The sequence below is a fragment of the Macrobrachium nipponense genome, chromosome 20 (genome assembly GCF_015104395.2).
Source record: "Macrobrachium nipponense isolate FS-2020 chromosome 20, ASM1510439v2, whole genome shotgun sequence".
Lineage (NCBI taxonomy): Eukaryota > Metazoa > Arthropoda > Malacostraca > Decapoda > Palaemonidae > Macrobrachium > Macrobrachium nipponense.
This window is the reverse complement of record NC_061089.1, coordinates 28,122,968-28,140,451: the sequence shown is the minus strand read 5'-3', so window position 1 is coordinate 28,140,451 and position 17,484 is coordinate 28,122,968. Positions and strand designations below refer to the sequence as shown.

General features: G+C 36.6%; 1 protein-coding gene across 3 annotated transcripts in view; it reads left to right on the top strand.

Moving 5' to 3' along the window:
• Positions 1-17,484, top strand: part of LOC135224019 (motile sperm domain-containing protein 1-like) — a 41,662-nt gene that overhangs the window by 270 nt on the left and 23,908 nt on the right. For 2 of the 3 annotated variants that reach the window (XM_064262944.1, XM_064262957.1), the window contains exons 2-4: positions 5,879-6,028; positions 7,743-7,906; positions 11,251-11,422. In XM_064262944.1, the coding sequence (XP_064119014.1) occupies positions 5,890-6,028; positions 7,743-7,906; positions 11,251-11,422 (475 nt within the window). In that variant the 5' untranslated portion in view covers positions 5,879-5,889. Of the gene's footprint in view, positions 1-114; positions 269-5,878; positions 6,029-7,742; positions 7,907-11,250; positions 11,423-17,484 lie in introns of those variants that run through there. The other variant, XM_064262951.1, reaches the window with a different exon arrangement.

Here is a 17,484-nt window from a genome sequence, read left to right as displayed (position 1 = left end):
AAACTATTAGGTAGCTACTTCTTGAGTAGCTTACCTTGGCTCAAGTTACTCATTTAGCCATTATGCTGTTTGGGTTATAGCATTACAACTTGAAATTACGTCATGACAAAGGCTTAATCATTGACGTGATATGGAAGCAAAACTACGAAGAACGCACTACGCAAATTCTTGCGTCATTGAACAACGTAGTAGTTGAATCCAACGTGGCCAATAATATAGCCTAGTAGTTTCCATGGACAAGGAAATGATACGTTTATGTGACCTTGAGGTTTGCTACAGTTTTTTGTTATTTATGTGTGTGGAAAGTTCTGATTATGATAGGTTAGTACAGTATAGAGTTACCTAGGCCTGTAGCCTAATTCAGTGTCGTTTTGTCGCTTGGTGGGCTATAGTATAACTAACCTTGTGATTCGGGTAGCATTAGCTATGTTCGTTATTTGACTTCCGAGGTTATGTTAGCCTAGTTTACATTGTATGCATTGACTTGATCTCGGCCACACTTAACACCCCATACTTTTACTGAACTCCTTTGTGTCATCTTGGTCTCTTCCCTCAGCACTAAGGCTAGTTTGTGGTTCCTTGATAATAATCTTTACAGCTCCAAACTGGGTACACTACTTGAGTAGCCTAATCACAAAGCATTTGTGCCTGTAGTGAGTTCAACCCCACTATCTGTTATTCACCCTGACAGCAACACCTTTTTACCTACCTAATACCTATACTAGGTAACCTACCTATATTTCCGAATATGAATGCTTTTAATGTAACCTAATTATTTTGATGTTCATCCTCAGAAGGGTTTGCACTCTGCCATGGGTTTTGTTGTTTCTTTTTACTAATGTGATTTTCAACTCATTCCTTCATTTGTAGTCTGGCCTTCATTTGCACTTCCTCTCCTGTACCTAATTCTTCTAGATATTTCTTCATACCCTTCTCATCACTGTCACCTTTTGTATTTTAAATTTCTTTGACAACCCTACCTTTAATCTCCTTTCTGTTTTACTTTAAATGATTTTTGTACTTCCTGTACATTCCTATTACACATTGACCCCTGCAGTTTTTATAAGGTTTCATTATTGGGTCCTCTATTAAAGTAGCCTTTTCTTATGTGTTGTTTTGATGTGGAATAGCATTATTATTTATATTGTATTCTTTTTTCTACAAGCCATACTATGCCAGTTTTAGCTGTTAGCCTCCTAAAGTTGTTGGCTGTTCCAGCATACACTTATAACTCTGTACTTTTGCACTTCGATTCCTTTATGTCATGTTTGGTTGTTGTGTCTGCATGGGTTTTGGTGTCAAAACTTGAACTAAACTGTGATTTTAGGATAAAATATGCATGCTGTACCTAAAAATACAGTGCAGTAGGAAGTACTTAAGTATATAATATAAAGTATTTTCTAGTGTGAATACTGGTAATTGTGATAAATCAAAGCAGTCAAATATTTGTAGTAATTTATTGGAATAATGACAATTCTATAATACTGTAATTTATCAGTAAATATATACAGTGGACCCACCGTATTCGTGTTTTCCGGATTCGCAGACTCGCACATTCGTGGATTCTCTGGGGAACGTTTCCATGCATTAGCCTTATTCACAGAAAATTCGCACATTCGAAAAAATTTTCTATGAGAAATATCCTTAAATTCCTGGTTTTTTAATCAATTTCATCATAAAATATGCTTTTTGTGATAAAACTATTAAAAAAAAAAACCAAGTACAGGCGGTCCCCGGGTTACGACGGGTCCGGCTTATGACGTTCCGAGGTTACGGCGCTTTTTCTTAAATATTCATTGAAAAATCCGCCCTGGGTTACGACGCTTGTTCCGAGGTTACGATGCTGACGCTTCCGACGCTCCGAGTTAACGACGCTTTTAAAAAACGCATACTATGATAAGAATCCTTTATAGTTTAGCACAGTATATTAATAAAAATAAGTTTTTGGTTAGATTACAACAAAAATTTTGAGGTTATGATGATTTTCGACACTTTTTATGTCGTATTTTTTTAATTTTTTTAGTGACGCCTCATATGCGGAACTAGTTTCCGAGCGAATGAATACACTAGCTTGGGATGCACAGTTTATAACAGTCCAAAAGCGCAAATAATGAAAAAATCATTGCTTGTTTCCAGTATACATAATTAACAGAACTAACTTTCTGGTTAGATTACAACGCAAATTCCAAGGTTACGATGGTTTTTTTATGCCTTTTAACGATACCTCATACGCAGAACTATTTTCCGACGAAAATAATCGCTAATTAGTGTATTTTGATGTTTATTTTCATGACTAAATACATTTTTATAATACAAAAATGATTTACAAATTTTCAAATATTAATTTTGATTAATACTGTATTAGTAAGTTTAATAAGTTGAAATGATATCACACAATAAAAATAATAATTCTCTCTCTCTCTCTCTCTCTCTCTCTCTCTCTCTCTCTCTCTCTCTCTCTCTCTCTCTACTACAAAGATGTATGTTTTTTTGTATGATAAATAAATGATTTACTATTTTCAAATATTAATATTAATTTATACAGCAATAATATCAATTCATTAAAGAAAATACCATAGTGAATTAGTAAGATTTTAGCTTATATTTAAAAAATTATGGAAGAATGAAGGAAATCCCAGTCTTCTTTCAGTAACTTTTCCTCAAGATCCAGGTACTAAAACTGTCAGATATATCAAGTTCTGTGACAGCCAGGAGGGGGAAGAGCTGCAGTGTTGCAATCACGTGTTCCTAGGATTTCCCCCCCCCCCCCTCTCTCTCTCTCTCTCTCTCTCTCTCTCATTTACTGAGACTCGAGATTTTTTATGTACTTGTACTATTTGTTTTTAATACTTTCAAATAATAATAATAATAATAACTGTAATTACAAAATTCATATGTGATAGTATTTTAAAGAAATACAATACGTACTAATCTATCCATGTCACTTTTAATTAAGGTTAACTCTCTCTCTCTCTCTCTCTCTCTCTCTCTCTCTTTTTTTGCCACACAAGATAATAATGTGTCATAATGGTAACTCCCTCCCTCTCTTTCGCTGGAAGCGTTATAAGTATTTTATGAGAGAAGAGAGAGAGATAAACACTCTCTCTCTCTCTCTCTTTTACCGAGATGAAAGAATTTTTATGGTACTAGTATGTAAAATGTTTATTGATAATTTCAGTTATTTAATAATAATAATAATAAAACTTTAATTACAAAATTCATAATGGTCGTATTTTAAAGAGATGAAAATGACCTTTCCATTTCACTTGTAAGGATAATTCCTCTTTCTTACTGAGATGAGAGAATTTTTATGGTAGATGCACGTGTTTATTATATTTTCAAATAATAATAATAGTAATAGAAGTAGTAATAATACAATAACTAATTTCAAAAGAAAATTCTTCCCTTGTCTTTTTTCTGTCCAGATACACTCGGAGCTTAACAATGCCATACAATGGTCAACGAATTTAATGGTTTTATGTAATCTCTCTCTCTCTCTCTCTCTCTCTCTCTCTCTCTCTCTCTCTCGTCTCTCTCCCTCCCTTCTTCTCTCTCTCTCTCTCTTCTCTCGCTCTCTCTCTCTCTCTCTCTCTCTTGTATTTTAATGAAAATATACAGTAATTTGTGAATACACAGTGTTGCACATGAAAAAAGTAAATTAGTGATAATTTTAGAGATACGGCCCTAAGAAAAATTGCAAATTAGTGAAATTTTCCCTGTGGACATGTTTTCAAGAACGTCATTCCGGCTTACGACGATTTTCGGGTTACGACGCGTCTTAAGAACGGAACCCCCGTTGTAACCCAGGGACTGCCTGTATAAACATTTTTATTGGGTTTTTCTTGAGTCTTAACTAACAAAATAGGCTGTTTTTAGCATTTTTATAGGGGCTCCAACTATTTGCGGATTCTAACTATTCACGGGGGCGGGGTGTCTGGTACGCATCCCCCCTGAATACGGGGGACCACTGTACTAAATTTTGTATTTTCTCTGAATGCTTATCTCATGTTTTGTGCATGTCTGACCACTGTATTTGGTGTTAAAGACTCATTTTTGTTGTCTGCCTAGCCTGTGTCTATACGAAACAGCTATAAGTAGATATAAGTAGGTCTCACTGGGAAACGGGTCTATCATGTATAAGCGAATTGCATGAACAAGAATGGTCTAAAATACTTAAAACAAGGTAAGCATGTCAGAAAAATACATGGTTAATGTCTGTAGACTAATCTATGTAACCTGTAAAATATAAAATACACAGGGATGCATATGAACTTCACCCTCCCTCACATAACATAACCTCTTGAACTTCACCCTCCCTCACATAACATAACCTCTCTTGACCTGAGGTCCTACCTGACCTATGTTTGGGTTGGGGATAGGGGATGCTTATCATACCTAGAGTGGCTTGAATTATAAAATCAAATGACAATTTATCGTAACCCCTAATCTTGAACACTTGTTCATTAGCAAGGGGGTACCACCATCTCTTTTTGCATTGCACAACCAGTTGTCTATCTTAAGGATGGACATTACACAGAAAGAAGGCTTCCAAATCTTGTCCTAATCTCAGTAATCTACATCTTCAGTTAGCCAAACTGTTTTTGTTAGTAGGGATTATTCTACTTTTGGTCAAAGTTATTTTATGCCGTGAGTTTTCATACAAAACCTATCATATTCTTATGAGTAGTACTTCCTACAAACAAGGCTGCTGTTGTTGAACTGAATGTATGGGGGGTGTGTGATAATAGGATGAGTCTGGCAACATCCAAGAACTTCACCAGGAGAAGTTGTGAAATTGTTATTGGCTAAAAATTTAACCGACAATTTTGGGAGAAGAAAAGATTATACAAGGTTTCATGTGTAGCGTATGTATTATACAGCTAACACTTTAAAAATAAAACAACTAAAAATAAAACAACGTATTCATAGTTTTGATGGTAAATGCATACTGGGCTTAACTTATTTATTTCCCCTCATGTTCTTATAAAAAATCTAAAGAGAATCATATTTGATCATTCTTGTGTGTTGAATTCATGTTAGCAAGGAATTTAACAACTACATCATGGTATTAACTATTATTAATTTGTTCCAGTTGATTATTATTTACCTAACAGTTAATTTCATGTAAGAAACTGTACAGTATAAATGTAGTCTAATATATACAGTGATGACCAGTGGAGTGTGTGACTTAAAATTCATTATTATTAGTTAACCCTTACTGGACAGGTAAATATATCAATATGCAGCTCCTCAGGCTGCGTAAACTTTGAGGTTGGCCAATTTATGAAAAAAACACATCTATGGAAAGAGGAAGATATGCAAATGTACATGGGGAAAATGACTTCATGTATTTACAACCCCTTGTGGGGCTTCTTTTACAAGACAGTTGTAAATTTTGCCAACTTATATAAGTTTTTTCTAATAAATGAATTTATTTTATATTGTAAATTATAATTACTGCACACACAATATAAAAACAGATAAGAAATAAAAGCAGTAACAAATTCTTAGCACATTTGTTGAAAAATATTTACGTAAATTAACAAAGAACGAAGATTCAGTAACTTTTTTTTTATTTTTGCATGTTTTCCTAATATTTCTTTGCACTTTTCTTTGTAAAATTACATTTTCAACTGACATAACTATTGTAAAAGACAAGAACAAAAACAAAAGCAACCCCTTGGTATACTTACGAGCAAATTTACAAGAAGACATCATGTGAGAGAGAGACGCAGAACATTCTCCCTTCAAGTCACAAGCACTACTGAAATTGTATTAGCTATCTTAAAAGTTGGTAAGTATAGAAATAATAAATATTTTAATGAAGATTTTTATCTGTAATGGAAAATATTGATTACAATATTAATTTTTTTTTCAGGTAATGTGGTGATGCAGGGAGGTGGGCTGGATGGACGAGTCCCAGTATTCGTCTTTCCTACAGCACTCACGTTTTACCTCAATGATCAGTCGACGCACAAGCAAATTGTGACCATCTATAATCCTTATGAATTCCGAATATCATACCAAAGTAAGTGTTGGTATCCATATTGAATGTTGCTAACAATCAAGCTCTCATTTTATTCTTTAATTGTCAATTGCTTTGTTGTGGTAAATATTTGGAATGTGTTAGTATTGATTGGTTCTACAAAATCCACGTACTATAGAATAGAATGCCATAAAAGGTTCCTTATTCAGGTGTTGGCTTTGTTGTGGGTCTTCTTTATTCATGATCAAACAAGTTATCAAATAAAAAGCCAGTGCATGGGAATAAGGTTTTGTGTGATTAATAGGTTAGCATGAAAAACATGTTTTATTGTGTAGAAGGACTTGATTTTTTGCAGTGTAGTGGTTGAGAAGTACACTTCTAATATTTTTCCCTTTTATTAAGGTATTTGGTACTTTCCAATCATCTGGAGTTCATTTTTTTAAAACTGGTCAATTTGAATTGTACTTAAATAATCATCATAGTAACAAGAGACTTGAACAAAGCACAAGAGAGTAGGAAATGATTTTGATTTGTGTTAGATCACATAGTAGATGCTGCATTTCATTCAGTCTTTGAGTGTGTTGCAACTCAGATGTAAAAGTTACTTCATCCATACTTTTAATGTCCCCAAATTTATGTGCAGAGACTATTTTAGTGCTGGATCTATGGTCTCATGTTGTTTCACACTGTTGTCTCAGACCTCATCACTAAGGAAAACTTTGTTATTGGTACTGCCTCTCTGATCTTACTGGGGTGTTAAATATTGGTTACAGCTAATATTTTGTGGTGTCTGAATTGAAATGTATTTTAGTAGTGTAGCTGATGCATTGTCCAGTCCAAGGTCTGATTTTTTAGTTAGTTTTTATGGATCTTCATACTATATCCATTTTGGTTGTCTTCTCTACATTCCACTTGCCTCTTGTAGTGGTGCTCTTTCTCTTTGCCCGCATGTATCTTCTGCACTTGTTAATTCCAGTGTCCCGTCATTGTTTTCATATAGTTACAGGATATTCATGTAATTTTATATTTTACTCCCATTCTTTCCACTTGATACCTAGGTAGCTTTCGTAAACTGTACCTTCATGTTATCTTTGTCAGTGTAGCTTTATTACCCATACATTGCTGAAATATCAAAGTGAAGATGAATGGGAGTCTAATGGTTATTCTCCAATTGGGAAAGATAAGGGGTAATCATGGTTAATTATTATTCCTCCTTTCAAATAGCAAATTATTAGTTTCTAATGGGAAAATTTTTTATCTTTGAAATAGAACTAGATTATAACTATGTGATTTAATACATGCTTAATGTTAAGTAATATGTATTTTCCATCAATAGAAACACCTTGGTATGCTGGAAATGCATTTTTACTAGCTGTAATTTGGTGCTCATTTTTGTTCCTCCGAAGAAACAAAGTTAACATTGGTAGACGAGATGAAGGCCGTCCCACTGTGGGCAAAGGTCTCAGTAAAGGGTTTGCTTGTCTAAAGTTATTAGATGGAGTTAGCTGCTGGGTATTCAGTAAACAATATTAAAGGTTTTGTGTATTGTCCTTGGCCCAAGTTTGATTGCCTTTTACATATCATCCATTTATTTTAGTCTCTTCTTACTTAACTCTCTTGCTTCTTTACATTTAAGTGTTTATTTTTAAGTGCAGGTTTTGTTTAAAAAAATTTTGTCGTATGAAAATTGAAATTAGTGGATAATTCTTGCCACACCACTTGTTTTATAGAATGAATTTCTCTCTCTCTATTACAGTACTGTGCAATGCTCCAGGACGTTATAGAGTAGAAAGTCCTCAAGGTGTGATCAGGCCACACTGTTGTATTGATGTTGTCATCACCCATTCTGATGCTACCTTGACTAATGTGCTAGCACCTGATAAACTAAGATTTCAAATATGTGAAGATGGGAGCAGACAGGTTTGTTCTGAGAGAATTGATTTTATGTGCTTGCCATACATAGCTTAAGTGGGGTTTGATCGTATAGTGTAGATGTTCCTATTTTTTTTTCTAAAACAATATAGTATTTGTGATTTGTCAAAGTAAAAAAAAGTGAACATATGTTTAAAGAATAAGGTTTAGAGAATAACAGATATAGAAAATAACTCATGGCAGTTTAGAGAATAAGAAACAAAGAAAACTAACTTATGGGTATTGTATGTATCCATAAAGAATAGCAGAAAAATTATGTAGCATTTGTGCATGGTTCTTTAACAGTTATAGTGCAATGTCTCAGCTTATGAACATATTCAAGTTTTACGGGAAAAGTCATAAAAGACTACTCATACTGGGAGTGGGACAAACTTATTGAATATAGAGAATTCATTCAAATGTTTGAAGATTTTTCCTTTCACTTATTGTGGGTTTGATTGTTAGTACCCACATTGTCAGTATATACCCAAACCCTAAGCTGCAGTACGCTTCAATACTGTTATTGAAAGGTATAATTTTAAATGATCATTACATTTAAGAATTACAGGTTGTGAAAAAATGTTATGCCATGATATAACTAGCAATAAAGGTACTTAAAACCTGCATAGTTTCTGTCTTTTACTTTAATGCTGTTCCAGTTTGGTATTTATCATCAAGTTATCCAATTTTATGTTTTCAGCACCTCAATTTTCTCCCTATTTAAGAACAGTTAGCCCTGTAAATCTTTATTTATAAGTGACATGCTGCCTTAATTAAATTAATGATAATGGTTGGAACATGTTTGTTATGGGACTCCACCAGTGAATTAGTATCTTGCGTAACTTTTTTCTTTGTTTGTTTAGTATATATAAAATTTCATTGAAAGAAAATTGTGATGTTGACATTCTTTTTGGATATTGTATTTGTATTTCAGACTTGATATTTCCAGTGTTGTACAACTAGAGGAATTCAATGGTAGTTAAACTAGGAACAAGAATACCAAAATATTAGGCCATCCATATAAATCATTTGGATGTGTGAGTCAAAGTGGACAGACTTCATGAAATTGCTAATTTAATGTATGTATTGTATACATCCATAGTTTGTATGTACTTCACACAAACTTGATGTGCACAATTTTTAGATGTATGCTATGTATAATTAATATGTATTACATTATTACCATCATTTTATAATAGTCATTCGAGCACATAGTCATTATTATTATTATTATTCAGAACATGAACCTTAATCATATGCAACAAGCTTCTAAAAGAAGGTAACAGAAATCAGAAAAGAAGAGACCAGTTTAAAAAAAAAAAAAACTTTAAAAATAATAAATACATAAAATTAATAAATAGATTAAGATGTAAGTAAATGATTAAAATATAAGGAAAATGGTTTTGGTCGTCTTGGTTGTAAATTTGGAATGAAAAATTCATATTAATTCATGTGGGCTTTCATGATGATATGCTTTATTGATGATATTTTGAAACATTTGAAATTATGTCTTTACCATTTGGTTCACAGCAGCGAATGTAATTCGGAAGTAAGTATGTGAAAGTAGAAGACCTTTTAAAGAAATGTAATTTAATGTGATTACTGTATCAGCTGCATTAAGTTTGTACAAAGTTTTTTTTTAATCTTTTGAATGTGCTTTCATTTTTGCCTATTTTGTAACTAACTCCAATTATTTGGGATGAATCTTACCTACTGTTAAAGATAGCTTATTCCTATGCTGATGAGTTAGGGGATTTAAGCTATCTTTAGCAATAGTAGGTAAGTATCCAAATAATGAATTTTATTATGAAAATTTATTTGTCAGTTTTTTTTTTAAATGAAATAATAAACATTTCTTGGTGTGGATTTTTTTTAAATAAAAAAGAAAGTAATAGTACAGTTCTAAGTTTACTCTTTGAGGTTTTCTTTGGGTAAGTTGTTTCTTGAGTTTCTAGGCCACATTCTGTTCAGACTCTATGTAGGATAGTCATGCCAAAAGACAAAAGTAGACTGTTTCTACAGCAGTGAGTCTGGCTCCTTAATACAAGTTAATTGGGGGAGGCTGATAATAAGATCTTGCAACGTGATTAATGAATGAGATTTCTTGCAAACCAATTTTTAGCTTAAATGGTTATGCTGTTCCAACCTCTATGAGTGATTTGGATGGTGCTAACCATTTTCCTGGCATAATGATTAGGATGCAGATATTTCTTGATGAATATTTTTGTTGGTTGAGACATGGCTACAGATTTCGCAGCTGCACTGGGGTTGCTCACACCCAGGAATGCATGTTCTTTTCCCTCTTGAGGTTTTGGAGTCATTATCAGGTGCAGGTATAGTCGGTTCTATTCTTTACTATGTAATCTTTTATGATGTCGATTTGGGGTGTCTCTTGCATGTTCTTTGTAACCTTTCTTGTGTGTGACAGGAGTTTCTCTGCATGTTTCATTGTAGACATCTCTACATCTTAGTTGGGACAACTATATACTACATTGGTATGCTTCAGGGAATCCCTCATTGGTGGGCTAGACTATTCTTCATAATCAGGTCATGGGTATAGCTTTTTTTGTTAGTATTTGGAGAGGTCCAACTGTGTAATAACATTAGCGGTAGTGATGAAAGTTGTTGAAAAAGAGAGCTGGCCATTGCTGCAGAATTCAGCTGTAGTTCAGACAGCTGCATTTGTGAAATGTCCAGCAGATCTACAGGACTTAATGAATATCTTTAATTTGTATGAAAGCATTGTCAGTGTTATTTTACATAGATGTGGTGTTTACAGATAGGGAAAAGACAAGCATCTCTGCCACATGCATTTAGAAATTTGTAGCTGCCAAGCATTCTGCCTCAGGCCACTCACCTTGCATATAAGGAGCCAGACTTAACATTGCAGATCTGTCTGTTCTTATCTACATATTGACATGATCACGCTCAGTAGAGCCTGAGCAGACTGTGCCTAGAAACTCAAGAAACAAATCTCTTGAGGAACACCTCAAGAAGTAAAAAGCCATTCAGACCTTATTTCATAAGGAACACCTCCAGGATTAAAAGTACTTTGTATACTACCCTTATCTTATTTCAATACTTTATCAAGTCTTCCTTGTGAACATTGGAATTATTTTCCAACATATATGTATTATATTATTTTTTGTTAAATGAATTCTCACCAACAAATTATTAATTTTCCAGTTATGAAAGAATGACAAATATAAGAGAATTACTGGAAGAATGCAGGAACAGAGAAAGGGTAATCAGAGAGACTGAAAATACTTTATACATATTAATACAGCAGTTAAGATTTAATTTCACTTGTTTGACAAAAGTAATAACTTCTCTTCCCTTTCTCTTATCTGAAGATTCTGGGGAGAAAGGACATTCCTGCCACTTTGGTGAAGGGTGTTCCAGATCTCCAGAGTGGAGGGGATAGTGATCGTTTTGAGTCCGTCCAGGCTCCGGAGCATGGTGCTGTGTTAGGGACAGATGGGTATCGTGGACGCAATCAACGACCAGTATTTGGGGCTTCCCAGGGTAAGAGAAATTATATTTGCAACCTTGCTATTTAGTATACTTACTGTGATTTAATGTTATAATTGTTGATATGCGGAGCAAACCTTCGGTCTTAACAATAGGATTACTTTCCAAGCTCCAGCTGGTAACCGGTTAAAACAGTCAAAGATTGTAAAGCAATGAATCTGTGAGATCTGGCAACACCAGCGTGCACGAGGTGATAGCTTGTCAGATACCGTGCATTGGACCTCATGACGCTTCAGTCTTACTTCAACCACCTTGGGGAGTAGACGCTTGCGCTTTGCTCTCCTTCCAAGCCGGTTGTTTTGTGCCTGTGTTCTGTTTTTTTCAGTGTGTTGGATGCGATTGTTTTAGTTTATTATGGCTTCCTCCGAGTTTCACAGCCTTGTCAATGCATGTGCCTGGGCATTCAGGGTTTTCCATGCTCAAGATTTTTGGCGTTGTCGGCTACGGATTCGCATATGACTTGCAGTAGTTGCAGAGCAAATTTTTGTACTATAACAAACCCTTCCCCGGAATGTCGTTCCTGGCCTAAGTCACAGTGGAGGGTGTTTTATAGGAAGAGGGAACATCGCAGAATTTCGACTCTTCCTTCCTAGGAGGGGTTCTCTTCACCTCGTCTGGACGTTTCAGCTGCTTCCTCTCCCTTGATTGCTCTTCCTGTGGCTAGTTCTAGTGCTCCCATGTCATCTTCCTTTTCTTCCATTGATGCGTCGATGGAAGTACCAGGATCCCCACAGGGTTATGTTATGTTTAATGTAGCCCCCTTTCCCGTGGATTCCAATTATTTTTCCGAAAGGGAGGAGGCTGCTCCATCTAATTCCTTTGTTGCAGATTCAGAGTCATCCAAGATGGCGGCGGTCTGGGCGTCACTTGGGCTATGAGGTTCTCCCTCCTTGGATGAACTGTTGTCACATTTCTTGGAGGCTTGTGCCCCTCTCCCGGCCCCCATCACTCTCCCGCCTCCCTCTATGTTGGCTCTCGCTTGCAGCCATCTTCTGAATGGCCCCCCGGCTCCGGCGCTTGGCTATGAGCCAAAAATTTTATAATCTAATCTAATCTAATCTTGCAGCCATCTTGTGGAGCCTTGCCTGCAGTCCCTGGGTCAAACCTTATTGCTCTGCCAGTGAGGCCATCGACTAGCGCTGGTCATAGAGATGTCGTGACGTCACTCCCAATGCCCTCTCAGCCTGTGATGTTGGTTGAAGTGGCCGCTCATCCTCCTGTCTCTATGATGTCATTGCTTCCCGCTATGGCGTCATCGTCATCATCTTCTCTTGCTGAGCTATCCAAGGTGTTGTTTCAAGCAGTCTTCAAGAGGCTGGACTCTGATTTGGAAGAGAGGTTTTCTACCTTCGCTGCAAAGATGGATCGTAAACGTAATTTGGAAGAGAGGTTTTCTGCCTTCGCTGCAAAGATGGATTGTAAACTTAAGGTCTCTTCTCCACCTCCTGCTTCTAAGAGGTCTTGTAGGGAAGGAGATTTATCTCCTTCTCAAACACCGTCACGTCCGTGTTCATGCAAGTGAGAGGGGTCCTTCACCAACTGCCCCGCAAGGTTGTGCTTCCCCATCGCAGGTTTGTGTTAGTGGGGTTGATAGTGAAGCTTGTGGAAGGAAGGCATCCTTGTCTTTGTTACATGGTCGTGTGTCTCCGACGTGTGCTGGAAATGCATCGTCATCTTCTCTTCATGGCTGTCTTTCTCCTCATGGACATGTTTGTGACAGTATGAGTGTTGAGGTCTGATTATATATTGTATAATTGTTATGGGTATAGATAAGTGTGATTATATATTGTATAATTGTTATGGGTATTTTATGCATTGTTGAAATATGGTGGGTGTCCTATATATAGACAAACATGTGGTAGATTCTAGAAGGTGTCTGTTGATGTATTTAAGTTGTGTTGTGACGTCATAGGCTGTGACGTCATAGACAAAGATGGCGGCGGCGTCGGCAGGATGTAAACAATAACAACGGGGGAGTAGAAAGCACGTGTTGGTGGTGTGTGGTTGGTAGGGGAGGGAGAGCTCTCTGTCTGGTAGGAGTTGTTTTTTGGGTCGTAAGTCTTGTGGTGCTGGTGTTTTAAGGTGATTTCTGGAGTGTACTGGAGTTGGAGAAAGCGTACAGGTGGGTAGATTATTCATTTTTATAGAGAAAGAAAGGAGTTAGGCTAGGCCAAAATTCAAACTGGTAGCAGAGCGTGGTTGATCAAAGATGCCTGGATCCGACAGTGAACAAAGGGAGACTACTAGATGGAGAAGGGAATGTCCTAGGTTTAGCGGGATACAAGAAGAATACAAAGAATGGAAAGGTCAAGCCGAAGATGGCTATTGTTGTATGGAGAAGATACAAAATACCCGGCGATAGAAATGAGAATGAGCTTAAAAGGGGAAAGCCCGAGAGCTAGTGGAAGCATTAGATAAAGATAAACTTACTGGTACAGAGGGTCCCAAAGTTAATCCTAGAGAAACTAGATTAAAGCCTATCTAAAAGACTCGGTAATGGAGAATTACGGTAGAATAAAAAGATACCTTCTAATAAGAAGAGAATCTAGTGAAAATATGGCGGACTATTTAATTAGATACGAGAAGGCAGCATCTGAGTGTGAAAGAGCAATGGGGAAAGGCGCGCTTGAAGGCGAAGTCAAGGGTATCATGTAATAGAGCAAGCAAATCTCACGGAAAATCAAAAACAAATGGTATTATCGGCTTGTGGGCAAGAAAAGCTAGAGTACGGAACAGTGTGCAACAATGAAAGACTATTTGAGGGATTAGGGACTAAAGAGGAACGGGAATGGTGGGGTTCGTCAGAAGGCAATGCCAGTTCTGGGAGAGGGAGGAAAACCAAGATATCGGGGAAGATGGAACCGAGGAAGGGGTGGTAGAAATCCTATAAACAAAGAAGGGAAGGTAACAGTATGTGCAATATGCAGCTCAGAATGGCATTGGGCTAGGGATTGTCCTCAGAATTTTCATAATAGGAAGAAAACTGAAACAAGACTAGAAGAAAATAAGGTAAAAACAGAAAATGGGACAGAAGAAGAAGAGGTTTATGTAGGAGAAGTTAATAAAATAGTGGAAGCATCATGGGAGGTGGTTGATGCAATTTTGGACACAGGGTGTAAATCAACAGTTTGCGGGGGAATTGTGACTAGCACGTATTGTCATGGATTTGAGTCAGGAAGAGTTGAGGAGAATGAGGGACACTAGGACAGAGTCTAATAAAGTATTTAATTTTGGTGAGACATCTTATAAGTCCAGAGGAATAATAGAAATACCTGTGATACTAAAAACAGAAAGTTTTATTTGAAGACGAAATTCTGCAAGGTGATATACCCTGGCTGATAGGTAAGCAAACCATGAGTAAAATGGGTATGACCCTAAATTTGAAAGAAAATTGTGTCATAGTAGAAGTATTAGGGGGAATGAAAGTAGAGTTAAGAGAAGACGAACAGGGTCATTTAAGAGTGCCTATAAGGAGAGGAGGAAGGTAGAAGAATTATTACTGGAGGGTTGGAAGGGAAAGAATCCGAGGGAAATTAAGAACACAATGAAGAAACTTACATTTACAGTTGGTCATGGAAGTGGAGATAAAATATGGAAGCTAACAGAGGAAGCACAATGGGAGTAATGGGTTAATCGAAAAAAGAAAAAGAAAAAGAGGAAATAAGAAAGTTACTAACGGAACTGATTAAAAATTGTGAGGTTTGTAAAAAATACAAAAGAAAGAAAACCCCGCCAAACCGGTAGTAGGCTTTTCTTGGAGTAAACGTTCAATGAAGTCGTAGCGATGGGATGTGGGAGAGATAGAAGAGAGAAAGTTCTTGGTAATAGTGGATATGGCAACGAGATATTGTTCAGGCCTGTTGGATAAAAGATAAGAAACCGAAACTATAATAAAGATACTTTTTGAGTGCTGGTTTGCTATATTTGGAGCACCCTCCAAAATATTGTCAGATAATGGGGGAGAATTTCAAAATGAAAAAGTAAGGAGGATGGCAGAAAAATGGAATATTAAAGTATTAGCCACAGCATCAGAATCTCCGTGGAGCAACGGATTATGTGAAAAGACCGTAGGCATGATCAAGGGAAGTGTAAGGAAGATGATGGAGGAAGAGGAAGTAGATTGGTCCCTAGCTTTGAAATGGGTAGTGAGTGCTAGGAACTGTTAATGAATAATGGAGGTTTTCTCTCCCAACCAATTAGTATTTGGAAAAAACCCTTCACTGCCTAACCTAATAGGAGAAGAAGAAAGTTCTAGTCCTGCAAGCAGAGAAAAAGGGATGGAAGAGGGTATGGTAAGGGACACTGAATGCAATGCACAAGGCCAGAGAAGCATTATAAAAAAATGAGGCCTGTAATAAAATAAGAATAGCGCTAAACAAAAACATCAGAGAACATAAATTTGAAGAAGCAGTGGTAGGAGATGAGGTATTCTATAAGAGGGAAAATGAAAATGAATGGAGAGGACCTGCTCAGGTAGTGGGGGGTAGTATCGGGGAAACAATAATAGTCAAACATGGGGATTCTTTAAGAGAATAGCTAGGATACATGTGACAAGGATTCAACGACGATCACCAGATACAGAAGAGATATCGGCTAGAATTGATAAATCCCATGGGGTGAAAGGTAGGTCAGATGGCCCAAATGAAGGGAAAGTAGATTGGCTGGAAGGAGAGGAGATAATAGGTTGGTGAGAGAAGGAATGCAGACACAGAAGAGACTATAGAAAGAGAGGTGATAGAGGAAACAGTGGAAGATAACAACGGGCAAAGTGGGTCAATAGAAAGCGAGTTAATGGAAGGAGATACCAAAATTCAAAAAGGGAAATAGAGTTAGGGCTAATAAACAATGATACAGGACAAGTAGAGAAATGGACCTATTTTAGGTCTTGCAGGAAAAAGATCAAGCCAAGCATGGGCTGATTCGTACAATATACGAGACTCACAGTCAGGTGACAAAGGGTGGGTTAACTTGAGGATTATAGTCAGGTAGAAAAAATTGAAGATGAAGAGGAGGTGTGCTGGGATTTGAAAATAGAAGCATAATGGAAGCTAAAGAAAAAGAACTTCTAAGTTGGAGAGATAACCAGGTATATGAGGAGGTAAATGATGTTGGACAAAAAGCTATATCTACAAGATGGATAGTAACTGAAAGATAAAAGGGGGGAAAGGATATGTAAAGCAAGATTGGTAGCTAGAGGGTTGAAGAAGAAATGGCTGAGTGGGAAAGGATGCTCCCACATGCAATGCTGAAATTTTAAAATTCTGTCTAACCATAATAAAGGTGAAAAATTGGAATTGTTATACATTGGATGTCAAAACTGCATATTTACAAGGTGACGAGATACAAAGAGAAGTGTACTTGAAGCCACAAGGGAAGATGGTTGGAGGGGATTATGGAAGTTGAAGAAAAACAGTCTATGGGCTCAAGGATGCAGCAAAAGCATGGTATTGTAAAGTGGTTGAAAGTAGTGAAGGAGCTTCAAGGTGAGAGAAGTAGACTAGAACCTAATATATTCTTTTGGAAAAAGAACAATAAATTGGAAGGCATTTTGTGTACACACGTAGATGATTTTTGCTACGGAGGAACTGAAGGATTCTTAAAGGAAACGATTGGGAGATTGAAGGGAAATTGCAAGTAGGAGAACAAGAGAGTAAAAGGTTCAAGTATATAGGAGTAGTAATAGAGCAGAAGGAGAATAGATTTTCCCTTAATCAGTGGCAGTATATAAATTCCATAAGAGAACCAGAGGCTAGAAGATATACGGGTAATAGAGTGCTAGAACAAAAAGAGTTAACAGAGTACAGATCAGTGGTAGGGACAGCTGAATTGGGTATCACTACACACGATGCCAGAAATATCATATGATATTAGCGAATTAAGTAAAGCATTTAAAGAAGGAACAACTCAGGATATGAAGAAACTTATTAAAATTGTGAGAAAAACTAAGAGCATGATGGGCGAAGTTACAATAAGTGAGATGGAAGAAGAAAGGGTTTATTGGGAAGCCTATGCAGACGCTTCATTTGGAAACATAGAAGATGGCCATACTCAACTGG